Consider the following 11,980-nt stretch of genomic DNA (forward strand, 5'->3'; position numbering starts at 1 on the left):
AACACTCTCAAAGTTGTCCTTGTTTTATTTATATTAACCACATTTGTGCAGGAAATCCACTCCATCCCACACTGGTCCGACAGCGGAGCAGCTTCTCTAAGAGCATGGGTGATTTTAGGCCCTTTTTAGGGGTTTGTCCGTTAGCGAGTACAAACAATCACAGGTTCAAAGAGCTTGAAACAGGTTTAATATCCTGTGTGGCTGTCACCGATGCTATGCACCTGTAACCCAGTCAAGGAAAGGGTTAACAGAAACGTAGTGTTGGCCAATCGGAGGAGGTCGTGCCAGACTCCCGCCTTTGGTTGAGTCTCTATCTGATCTGTCAGAGGGAGAGCAGTTGTGAAGTTTAACGTTGCTAGTCCCCAGAGAAGAAGTTGGTCATTTTATGGAGCAGATTAGAACCCAGATGAAACGTAAGCAACGAAAATTGCTGAATATTAGAACATAGTGTCAAACTGGTCATTATTACTGTGACTTCTAAGTGTCAGGGTCAGGTTAGCTGACGTTGTTGTTCAGTAGCTCAGAGATTAGCGGCTAATGAAATGACAGATGAAAGTCTGATCCTAGAATCGCACAAATATAGGTTTTACTAACATTTAAATACTATTTAAATAGTTGTACATTTTCATCCCCAACTTATATATACACATTATTTCCTTGTATTATTTCCTCTTGTATTTTATTTTTTGAATAGTTGTTCTTGTATTCTATCCTATTTTTTATTTCTTGTATATTCTGTATGTGTGCTATGTGTCAGATCTTTTGCTGCAGTAGCTTTTGCTGACATTTCCCAATTTGGGATCAATAAAGTCTATCTTATCTAATCTAAAATTCAAAGCTTACCTTAACATTCACACTCAGAGCCCTATCTAGCACCCGGCACAGCGCAGCGAAAAGCCTGACGCAAATGTCTGCTAGTTTAAGACCAACGCAGTTGTCAGTTTCCCGTCCTGCTCCCATCTGTGGCCCATAGGCGTGCTGGTCTTACAGGGAGGTGTGTTCAGGTGCATTCTGGGCGTGCTGGTCTTACAGGGAGGTGTGTTCAGGTGCATTCTGGGCGTGCTGGTGTTACAGGGAGGTGTGTTCAGGTGCATTCTGGGCGTGCTGGTGTTACAGGGAGGTGTGTTCAGGTGCATTCTGGGCGTGCTGGTCTTACAGGGAGGTGTGTTCAGGTGCATTCTGGGCGTGCTGGTCTTACAGGGAGGTGTGTTCAGGTGCATTCTGGGTGTATTGCTATCTTGAGGCAGTGGGAAGTGATCACACCATTGACCAACAAAAACCTGGTCTAAAGTCAATAACGCAGCATTTCATTGTTATTTTAACAGAGCATTAGTAAAATGCTCCTAGGCTCGTGCACAGCACGTGCACACTATGCTTGTTACACACACAGGGACGCACAGCAGCACACACACACACACGCAGAAGATTACAAATACAAATATTACGGTGCTAATCCTCCATCATAACAGCAATGCTCCAAGGTCCAAACGCGCCTGGCTTTTAAAGGGAATGGGAGATGATCTCTGATTGGTTGATTGCATGTTACGCCCAAAACACACCTCTGATTAATGAAGACACTAAGGTCAACCCTTTTGAACCATGACCCCGGATCACGGACCCTTTTTTCCACCATCAAACTAGCAAAAGAGGATTTGGACACGCCCTAAACACACCTGCGCCAGGCGCTTCACGCTGTGCAATTAAAAAGTTAAAATAGGGCCCCCAAAAATGCTTAGGCTAAGTTATGTTTGAATGATTTTCTTTCATTTTTACCTAGCTGCAGAGCTCCTTTGATTTGGTCCAGGCCAGATTTCCTCTCAGCTTCGTTACGGAACCGCCTACGAATGGTAGGGAACACTTTGGTCTCCCAGGCCTTTACCAGCAAGGCGTAGTGGTCCTCCTAGGGTCAGACACACACACACACACACACACACACACACACACACACACACACACACACACCAAAAACAATAAAGAGTGCAAACTTAAAATGAATTTGGAAGTCAACATGAGAAGTGTGGAGAAGTGGAGGCCCCAACTCACTCTTGGGACATCGTCATCATCCTCATCGTCACTCTCATCATCTGCGATAGGAGGAGGGTGCGGGTCCGGCCCAGAGGTGACCAGGTTCTCATAGCTCAGCTCGAATTTGTAATGGCACGACAGGTCGCTGTTGTACTCTGTACCAACAGGAAACGACGAACAGAAACAGAAAACGCAGGTTTAACAAATGATACACAACATTGTATCAGTGTAGTGCACTCCTTATGTACATTTGGATGATATTTATGGACGACTGAAGAGCTTAAAGGAAAAGGAAGCACTTTTATGAGGACAAGCGTTTGTAACACTAGATCAGGCGTTGAGGGGATTTGCTGCAGGGTTGTGTGGCAGTGTGAGAGTATCGCTTAAACAAATAATTTGTTCTGTAACCCCCGAATGTAGTAGAAGTAGACTTTATAGTTGACAATCATTTTTCTGTCAGATTGTTTATAGAGCTTGACGTTTCTGACCACACTTGAAGGCAGCTTCATTTCCTTGAGGAAGAGAGAAAGAAAAGAGACGGAGGGACTGAAGAAACAGTCCGCTGTTCCACAAACTCTCGGGCAGTTCAGTTTTTCTGTTTGAAAACTTTCTCGTGGCAGCAATAGAGGCAGTGATGTTTCCCGTTTCCTGTTTGGGACTCTCACACTGCCTCAAAACACAGAAAAGTCTGTTCCACGCGCACATGACTGGCCACCGCCGCATTAGGGCTGCACAATTATATCGAAATCGCAATATGAACTAGAGCAATATCCAAATCGCAGGGAGGCGCAGTATTTGTTAATGGCAAAATGTGTCAAAAAACACTTCAATCATTTCATTCCCTTCAATATCGTGAATCATATCGCAATATCAGTCAAAATAACTGCAATTAGATATTTTCCTCATATTGTGCAGCCTGACGTCATGCTGCGTTTCTCCAAAAACTGAATCCGTCTCAACTCTTCGCCACAGACCGCTGCAGATGTTTTCAGCTCCCCCTCTGCGTCCCCCACCGCCATTACACATTACCCCAATTCAAAATGAATGGGAAGACTTGCGTTGTCGCAGGACCGCCTGACGACCGCCTGAGTGTATGTGAAAGCAGCCTGAGGCTAAAATGAAGATAATAAACATACGTTGTTGGGCAACTGCCACGGCTGCAATCCGACAAGGTGGTCCATGTGAGCCAGAGTCAGAGGTAACGCTTGCACCTGCATCATTATCGCTGTCTGAGGCCATAGCAAAGGGCAGTGCTTCGAAATTTGCACTTATTTCCTCTGCAAGATCTACACACAAGTCAGCTGCGTTTCTGTGCGCTTGGCCTTCTGCGTATGCAAATGGCCGGCTTCCAAAGTTGGCACGGATCTTTGAGTTCTAAAAAACAATGGAAAGGAAGATAGAAGATTAACTTCATCAATCCTGAGAGGAAAGTATATAGTATAATACATAATAAATATAAGGGATGAACCAGTATAGCTTGGAGGGTAATTTTGGTTGTTTTTTTTAACCTGGACCCTATTTTCCGATGCATTGGTGTCTCAGTGACTAATCTGAACAAGTCTTTGAAACTGGTCCAGTGTTGAGTGAGAACGCTGTAACCGACAGCCGTGAACCAGGCTGTAATGTAACCCTGCAGGACTAATGTTCAGCGTCAGTTAGCGTCCACTAAAAGTTCTGTTGTTGCCGCTGACAGACTCAGATTATTATTCTAAGTGTCTGACAACATTATGAAAGGATCCCTACAGAGACAGACCTTTTAGTTAAAGAGGAAGATCCTTTTAGTTTAACATGAAATAGCCCCGAAATCACCATCACCAAACTACACCAGACTCCATGTAAATAATCAGGACTTTTAGCGTGTATAGAGCCAGCATATCTCCACCAGACTCCATGTAAATAATCAGGACTTTTAGCGTGTATAGAGCCAGCATATCTCCACCAGACTCCATGTAAATAATCAGGACTTTTAGCGTGTATAGAGCCAGCATATTTCCACCAGACTCCATGTAAATAATCAGGACTTTTAGCGTGTATAGAGCCAGCATATCTCCACATGTAAATGGGTGAATTAAGGGTTTATTTCAACCAAACCAGAGTGGTGATTGTTGGAACAGTGGAAAGATGAACCAAGACAGCTTTTGATAGTTTTATTTAGTTTCTGTCCACTTTGAATGAAGTGTGTTTTACGATGATAAAAGTACTGATTATTTACATGGAGTCTGGTGGGTTTGGCAATGGAGATTTTGGGGCTGGTTAATGTTAAATAAAAAGGATCTTACTCTTTAACTAAAAGGTCTATCTCTGTAGGGATCCTTTCATAATGTTGTCAGACACTTAGAATAATAATCTGAGTCTGTCAGCAGCAACAACACAACTTTTAGTGGACGCTGACTGGCGGTGCGCAATTGCCCTTTAAGTTATGATACATATTAGTTATTGTTCTGATCAGTCACTAAGAATCAAAATAATGGGAAAATAGGGTCCAGGTTAAAAAAAAAAACTAAGTTACCCTTAAACACCAGTTTTAATATAAAGCTTTCAAGGTCACTTTAGTTGACAGAAACCCACCTTTTTTTGAATGTGTACCAGGGGCCACATTCCTCCAGCTACATCCTCCAGGATGGGGCCGAGCCGCTGGCCACAGTAGGTAAAGTAGACCCTGCCTTTAGGGGCCTGGCCAGGGGGGGGAGGAGTGCCCTCCGAACGCTCCCAGCCGATTCCAGCCACGTCGCCTGTGTTTATACAAACGCAGGGTCACATTCTCAGTTACGACTCAATGCTAAGAGGTAATGACATATTTTAAAACATGCTAAAACTAGATGCAGCTTGAGTTAAGGAAGCAAGATCTGCTTGCAAAACAGCTTTTCTTTTATTAAAAGAGCAGCCAGATAAGATACAATGCTTTTAAGGAGCTGAAAATACAATGTATGTTGAAATTGGTAACATACATTGTTGTATGGATTTCTAAGTTGACTAAATCAAAGAAATGAGGCAGTAGACCGTGTATGAAGAGAGAGATAATTTGTCTCCTGTCTCACCAGGAAGTAGAGCCACATCCAGTCTGACACTCTTCCACTGCAGCAGACTGGAGCCATTATAATGCACTGCCCTACCATTACTGGCACACACAGACAGACAGAGATGGAACAACACAAAAGAGAAAGGTAGCAGTCAGCACTCAAGTCAGAGACAGAGCAGTGGGAAAAGGATCTCAGAGTTAATATGCAGGCAAACGTACTTATGAAACAGACAAGTGCCGACAGGGTTGGTCCATGCTCCGTCTCTCTTCTCCGCCTCGGTGGCAAAACCAAAGGACACAATCGGGCCGCTGTCCTCCTCAGAGTCTCCATAGGAGACAATTTCTATCTCCCAGTAAAAAGACGGAGCCTGTAGGGACAAAGAGAAGTAATCCGAATCAGAACACTTGTGAAATTGTTCAGTTGCTCACAGTCAAATTAAAGTGCCCATATTATGAAAAAAACACTTTTTCTGGGATTTGGGGTGTTCTTTTGTGTCTCTGGTGCTTCCACACGCATACAAACTTTGAAAAAAACCCCCCATGCTGTTCTGAGTGAGATATGGTTTCTGAATGTGTCCTGCCTTCAGTCTCCGGGTCAGCTGGTCAACATCTGCACGGCTTGTGACGTCACAAGCCGAAACGAGCTGGCTAACCGCAACCGTTAGCTCGTAGCGTTAGCATGCTAACGCTAATGCTAACGCTAGCATGCTACCTCGTTCTCAATAGCAAAGCACTGCTACAACACACACAAGTTCACCATAATCTACAAAAGAACTACTTCCATGTGCGCCCTCATTTAGAAGAAGTCTCCCAGCTAATCCTGCCTTGTAACTGACTGAAGGTGGAGAAACAGCCTTTCTTTTACTGTCTATGGAGCTAGCTAGCTGACAGGATCTACATCTGAGCTACTGCACATGTGCGAGTGCAATCAAAGATAGTACAGAAGAAGAAGAAGAAAAGAGGTCTCACTCTGTAGCTGAAACAGAGACCAGCTGAAAAGAGGATCTGCAGCAGTGAGAGAGAGCTGTGCAGTACAACAACAATATGGTGTTTTTTGAAAATTAAACCATGTAAACCTATTCTGGTACAACCTTAAAATACAATTATGAACCTGAAAATGAGCATAATATGGGCACTTTAAGGTAAAAATAAGAGTAAGAAAAGAGCGAGTCAATAAGTATATAAAGTAACGTTAAGTAACATAGCTACAGTGCAAGAAATAAAAACGTTAAGTAGACGTGAAGTAAGATCAGGTTAAAAAGATTATCTTGCTAAAACAATGGATTTTACAAATGCTATTGTAGTGCAGTATGAACATAAATAAAGTGCAGTGTGAATATAAGCAGCAGCAAGGAATAAATAACAGATATTGCACATGTAACTGATAAATTATTGCACCGAGTAAATGTACATAATTGTCCGAGAATATCAAGATCAAGATGTGATGTGGAAATATGTGTTGCGAGTCCAGTTTTGACACTTTAAGTGTGTAACACTCAGTGGTAGTTAGACCACCTGTGGTGCTCTGTGGTGCATTGTGGGAGTAGGAGTCTGTCGCTGAAGGTGCTCTTCAGACTGACTAGTGTGTTGTGATTAAATGGAAGAGTAGTGGGCAGTGGGGAAATTACAATTTTTCACTCTGGAAATGCAAATGTTGAGGGGGCTACTAACTGGACAGGCGCACCGAACAGTTGGGGGGAGAGGAGGTGAACTGGCACCTCTCCAGCTACCAGTCCACACTCTGTACTTCAGTCAGGGACTTGAACCAGCGACCCTCCAGTTCCCGACCCAACTCCCTACGGACTGAGCTATTGCCACTGACATGACTGGTTCTGTGACATTTTTTGCTCATCCAGTCTCAATTACCTGCTGGAGAGCTCACCCATATGGCTGCAATGCACATGTACAAACATGATAACACACACATCCTTGTAATGGCTGTAACAGATAGTATATATTAATGCATGTAGCCACCTGAATTGGTACAGGACAGGTGGCGTAGATGAAGGTGCCTCTGGGCAGCCCTCCTCCAGCGCTCGGATCAGCCAAGAAGGTGACCGAGGTCAGACGGGATGAGAACATGCAGGCACGGACTGGAGGGAAGACTCGAGATGGACACCAAGTGATCTCCTTGGGCTGATGAGAGATGAGATGAGAGACCAAACAACAAATCCGTTAATAAAGAAACTAATCCACATATTAAAATCGAGGATGAAATTAATCAGTAAGTTGCAGCTCTAATCAAAATGTCTTTGAAGAAGCATTAAGGTCTCAATTAAAAGGTTGTATTCAACAGATTTAAGAGGTTCAGTTATCTCTTTTTTCTGTCTCTGCAAACAAAATACCTTTTTTCTAAAATAAATAAAAACACAAATTAGGTTTCGAACTATGCTATAAATCTGGTAACTCCCACCTGGCGCCTGTCTGTCTGCAGTGGAGGAGGAGGCGGCCGAGCACAGTCCCGGTACAGCATTCTCACTCGTTCACACTGAGCCTCGACCATGCCGAGACGCTCCCCTGCACAAGATGACACAACTTTGTCGGACACACATTTCATTATACTGTAAATCAGGGATCTTCAACTTCCTCAGAGTTACTGCAGGGGGGCACCAAATTATTGTCAATTCTTTGAAAGTTTTTAAAAAGTCTTAACACGAGTCCAACATATTATCAGCAAATAGAAATCAGCCTATTTGTGAAACAAAAAACATTAAGGATTACTCATAGGCTTACTGGCCTATAGGTAAGGTCAGATAGTAGCCATCTGCAGGCACTGTTAATCTGCCACGTTTTAACATTAAAGGACAATTCCGGCGCAAAACGAACCTAGGGGTTATTATCAGATGTGTACCCACTCTGTCGTTCTCTGGGACATGTTTTCATGCTAATCGAATGAGTTTGTAGCTTGCAAGATGCTAGCGCGGACCGCCGATTAGCTTACAACGCTAGTATTCGGGGCACAGGGAACGTAAAAACAAATATTTATACCACTAAAAAAAAGGCTCAAAATATCACCACACTTCAACGGTAGCATAGTGAGGGTCCCTACATGTTAACCGAAGCATTGAGAACTTTGTAAGTGTACAGACAGTTTATTGAACGAAGAGCTGCGGGAGCTCGGTGAAAGGGCTACGAGAGAGAGAGAGAGCTACCGGTAGTCAATGCTGCAACACAGCCTCGTACTTGTGGAAACTGGTGGTGTACCTGCGGACATTGTGAAGCTATGGCCACCCAACAGGAGTGTCTGTGTTTGTTGGTATAAATAGTTGGTATAAATATTTGTTTTTACTTTCCCTGTGCCCTGAATACTAGCGTTGTAAGCTAATCGGCGGTCCGCGCTAGAGTCTTGCAAGCTAAAAACTCCTTTGATTAGCATGAAAACATGTCCCAGAGAGCGACAGAGTGGGTACACATCTGTTAATAACCCCTAGGTTCGTTTTGTGCCGGAATTGTCCTTTACAACACAATTTACAAAATCATGCCAACATTATTTTAATAGCTTAGAATTCTACGCACTAAAAAGGTGCGCATAACTGCTTTAGGCCGCCAACATGTTATTGTAGGTCCAGTTTAAAGGCACACTATGCAAGATTTGTACCTTAATATAACAGCTTCGAAGTCATTTTGATGGTAAACAAACTCCTAGTGGGGCGAATCATCCCAATAGCAAAGCGGGGGGGGGGATGCCGCTTGCAAAACAAGCAATGCAAGTTTGGTAGGTGGCGCCCCGCCAAATCTCGCGAGAAGGGGGGGGGGGAGGGGATCAGGCCGTGAGTGCAGAGACGGTTCTGCATACGACAGTAACGTTAAATACAAGTACTCCACAGCGACTCTAGGGGTCGTTGTTTGACAAAAAATGGAAACTGCATAGTATGCCTTTAATATGCAACTTCATTTTATACAATATATGTAGTAGGGGGTCCCTGCTCTTTGTCTCTTACAATTGGCCTAAAAACGTCGAAGACCCCCTGCTGTACTGAAAGGTTTTGGGTGCTGAAATGATTTGACATGTCAGTATGTATGCTCACCAGGGCTGCACTCCTGGGCGACCAGGTTGAGAACCTCCACAGCAGCGGGACACTGCTGGATGAACTCCTCGCAGAAGGAGCTATCCTCCAGGAGCTGCGCCATCACCAGGCATGCCCTGAAAAACATTCAAAACATGGTGACCTTCGTCCAATCTTTGGCGTTTGCCGTCAATCTGCCATTACATGTGTTAAACTATCACATAATCAGAGTTTTTACAGGGTTTCAGGTGCCTACATTTTCATTACAGCAGATTAAAAACAACACTAATCAACTTGTATCCGTCTTCAGATATTTTCAGGGAGACATGCTGAAGCTGTGTACACGCTAAATTATTTGACTGGACGGTTTACACACATTTACAGTACATTACTGGACACTAGTTGCATTACTTTCACAGTAAGTTACTGTGTCATTTTAATAGTCATTTATTGTGAAATGACAGCTGTATACTGTGACCTCACATTTAATTGTAATTTCACAGTGTGCTGCTAAATAATTACTCAATTTAATTGATTACTTCACAATAAAGGTCCATATTTTACTGTAATTTCACAATAAATGTCTATAGATTACTGTAATTTTACAGTATGCTGCTGTAAAATTACTGTAGTTTAACCATAAGTGAAAACAACTTAAAACTGATTAATGTACATGAATGTTTACTAACCGGGTTCTGATTTCAGCCAGCAGGCGTACTGCAGCCATGACCGGGCTGGAGCCGTCGCCTGTAGCTGGCAGAGAAGTGTGAATGGAGAGACTTCCCTCGTGTGGCAGAAGCATGGACTGCACTGCTTGTACCACCTTTTCTGTGATTGAGAGCTTATAGAGAGGGAGCGCCTGTTGGAGATAGGTGGGGAGTGAAAGAGATACGAATGAGACTGAAGCTGATATTTTACTGGAAATAAGGAGTGTTTGATGCTGAGACCTATACCTCAGATCTGGGTGTGCAGAGGCGTGATATAGGTACTGTCAGGGTGTCTGAGGCTTGGCAAGCTCTCCTGTACTCGCCACAAGGGAACTTGACGGTAGCGATGCCCTCCGGCTCATTGATGGACATAACTATGCCGACACTGCCCAGCACTCCTTTACCTACCACCTTCGGAGCAGAGGAATCACAGGACATACTGTCAACATTTAACATTTTAAAGCTTTCGAGGGAAAAAGGTGAGGACATATTAAAATGATTTCATCTAGGATGCAAATTACAGCACAAGATGGTGCAAAAGTAAAGCATGTTCACTGAGGCTACTACCACACGACTTTGTTTTGGTTTAAAAATTAATATCTTTTGCTTTGTTGCTACGTTTCCGAGCCCCTAAAACGGAGACATTTGGAAACACTGCTACCACCGTTTTGGTTTGAAAAGTCAGTCTTATCTGTTAGGTAGCTTACAGACCTTTCAGTAACAGTTCCACCTCGTCCTCGCTCCAACATAATAATCCCTGCTCTTATTTTTCACCGTTGTTGTTCTTTCTTTAAAGTATTTTCTGTATTTTTAATTTTTACATCCATGATTTTTAACCGCAAAGTAACGTCAGAAAATCTGCTTCCGGTTTACACCGACACGCACATGCCCAGTGTGTGTGTGAACGGTCATGTGACATGTGATGTCAGACCTGTTAATACGGACGGAGATTAGTTCTGCTACTGGAGCTGAAACTCTTGTGTGGACAGAGATCATTTTTGTCTCAAAGCTCTGCTTAAAAATGAAACGTAGTAGTGTAGATGTAGCTTGATTCGTCTCCCTTAACTAACCTGGACCTCTGAGCCGATCTTGATAGTTTCTTTAAAGCCCCCGAGGGCACAAAGTGCAGCAACAGCTTGTCTGCCAATTGCCTGCAGCTTAGCCAGTTTCCTGCCACTGCTGCTCCCATTCTCCAGAATACTCTCAGCGTACTTCCCCAGCTGAGGGATAAACATCAGGGCCCGGGAGAGAACCTAGCACAAACCCCAAAGGAGAAAGCATTATTAAAAGAAGTAGTAACATATAGAATCACATCCGTGTCAACAAGTTATTAGTGACCATTAAAAGGTGCACCATGAGTTCCTAGATGGTTTCAGCGTGATTTAACTTTTGTCTCAAGTCGTAGGCGTCTCTCCTTGATCCGCTAGCTGCCTGCCCCCTGAACACATCGTGAAAAAGCCCGGTCTCGGGGGACAACACAGGGGTCGTAAACGTCAAACAAACACTAGAGGCACAGGCTGTGCACCAAAATACAACAAACCACTCCAGCCAATCACCGACAAGATGGTTGGGGGAGGGGGTGGGGGTTAGTGACAGTCATGACAGTTAGGGAAACATGGGGGGAGGGGCGAGCTTGCTCTGTTTTGTTTGGAATTGACTTGGAACGTCAACAGAAGTGACGTCATGCAGGAACTCAAAGTGCACCTTTAATGAGCAGAGACATTGTAATATAGTCAAACACATAATGGTTTTTATTTTACCTTTTCAGCAGTACTAGTCCAGATCTGAGCGGTGTTGGACTCGGGGGCAGTGAGCAGGCTATGCAGCAGAGCAATGACCTCAGCAGCCATACTATTGGCAACATGGCCACTGATGAACGGCCTGACAGGGTCCGACCTGTTCAAGACAAATTTAGAAATGAGAAAAAGACCACTACCTGTTTACTGATGACTAGAACCGAGTTTATTTACATGCACACAATATTCCAGGACATTTTCAAAGTGTTCCAGCGGTGGAGGACTTGTTGGAGCGTGTGAACACAGCGTCTCTCCTTCATTCCTTCAACCAGCTTCTAGAAAAGGTCGGCTCAGATCCAGAAACCTGCTGATCTAATTCTTTGGTAATGTTTAAAAGTAGCTGTGTTTCTCCTTCTTTGGCCGGGCATCTCTACCACAGCCCTGCAAACTGCCGGCTGGTTGGTTTGTGTACAGCAACCATAGCAA

General features: G+C 43.8%; 1 protein-coding gene across 4 annotated transcripts in view; it reads right to left on the minus strand.

The window, feature by feature from the left end:
* The window catches only part of hectd4 (HECT domain E3 ubiquitin protein ligase 4), a 99,764-nt gene that overhangs the window by 30,320 nt on the left and 57,464 nt on the right, over positions 1-11,980 (minus strand). For 2 of the 4 annotated variants that reach the window (XM_078251662.1, XM_078251661.1), the window contains exons 40-52: positions 11,519-11,654; positions 10,829-11,011; positions 10,005-10,169; positions 9,741-9,910; positions 9,073-9,188; positions 7,458-7,561; positions 7,019-7,180; positions 5,264-5,412; positions 5,064-5,143; positions 4,594-4,757; positions 3,162-3,399; positions 2,044-2,180; positions 1,774-1,900 (exon numbers count right to left, since the gene is read on the minus strand). In XM_078251662.1, the coding sequence (XP_078107788.1) occupies positions 1,774-1,900; positions 2,044-2,180; positions 3,162-3,399; positions 4,594-4,757; positions 5,064-5,143; positions 5,264-5,412; positions 7,019-7,180; positions 7,458-7,561; positions 9,073-9,188; positions 9,741-9,910; positions 10,005-10,169; positions 10,829-11,011; positions 11,519-11,654 (1,931 nt within the window). Of the gene's footprint in view, positions 1-1,773; positions 1,901-2,043; positions 2,181-3,161; positions 3,400-4,593; positions 4,758-5,063; positions 5,144-5,263; positions 5,413-7,018; positions 7,181-7,457; positions 7,580-9,072; positions 9,189-9,740; positions 9,911-10,004; positions 10,170-10,828; positions 11,012-11,518; positions 11,655-11,980 lie in introns of all 4 variants that reach the window. The other 2 variants (XM_078251660.1, XM_078251659.1) reach the window with 1 other exon arrangement.

This window comes from Sander vitreus, chromosome 5, assembly GCF_031162955.1.
Source record: "Sander vitreus isolate 19-12246 chromosome 5, sanVit1, whole genome shotgun sequence".
NCBI classification, from domain to species: Eukaryota; Metazoa; Chordata; class Actinopteri; order Perciformes; family Percidae; genus Sander; species Sander vitreus.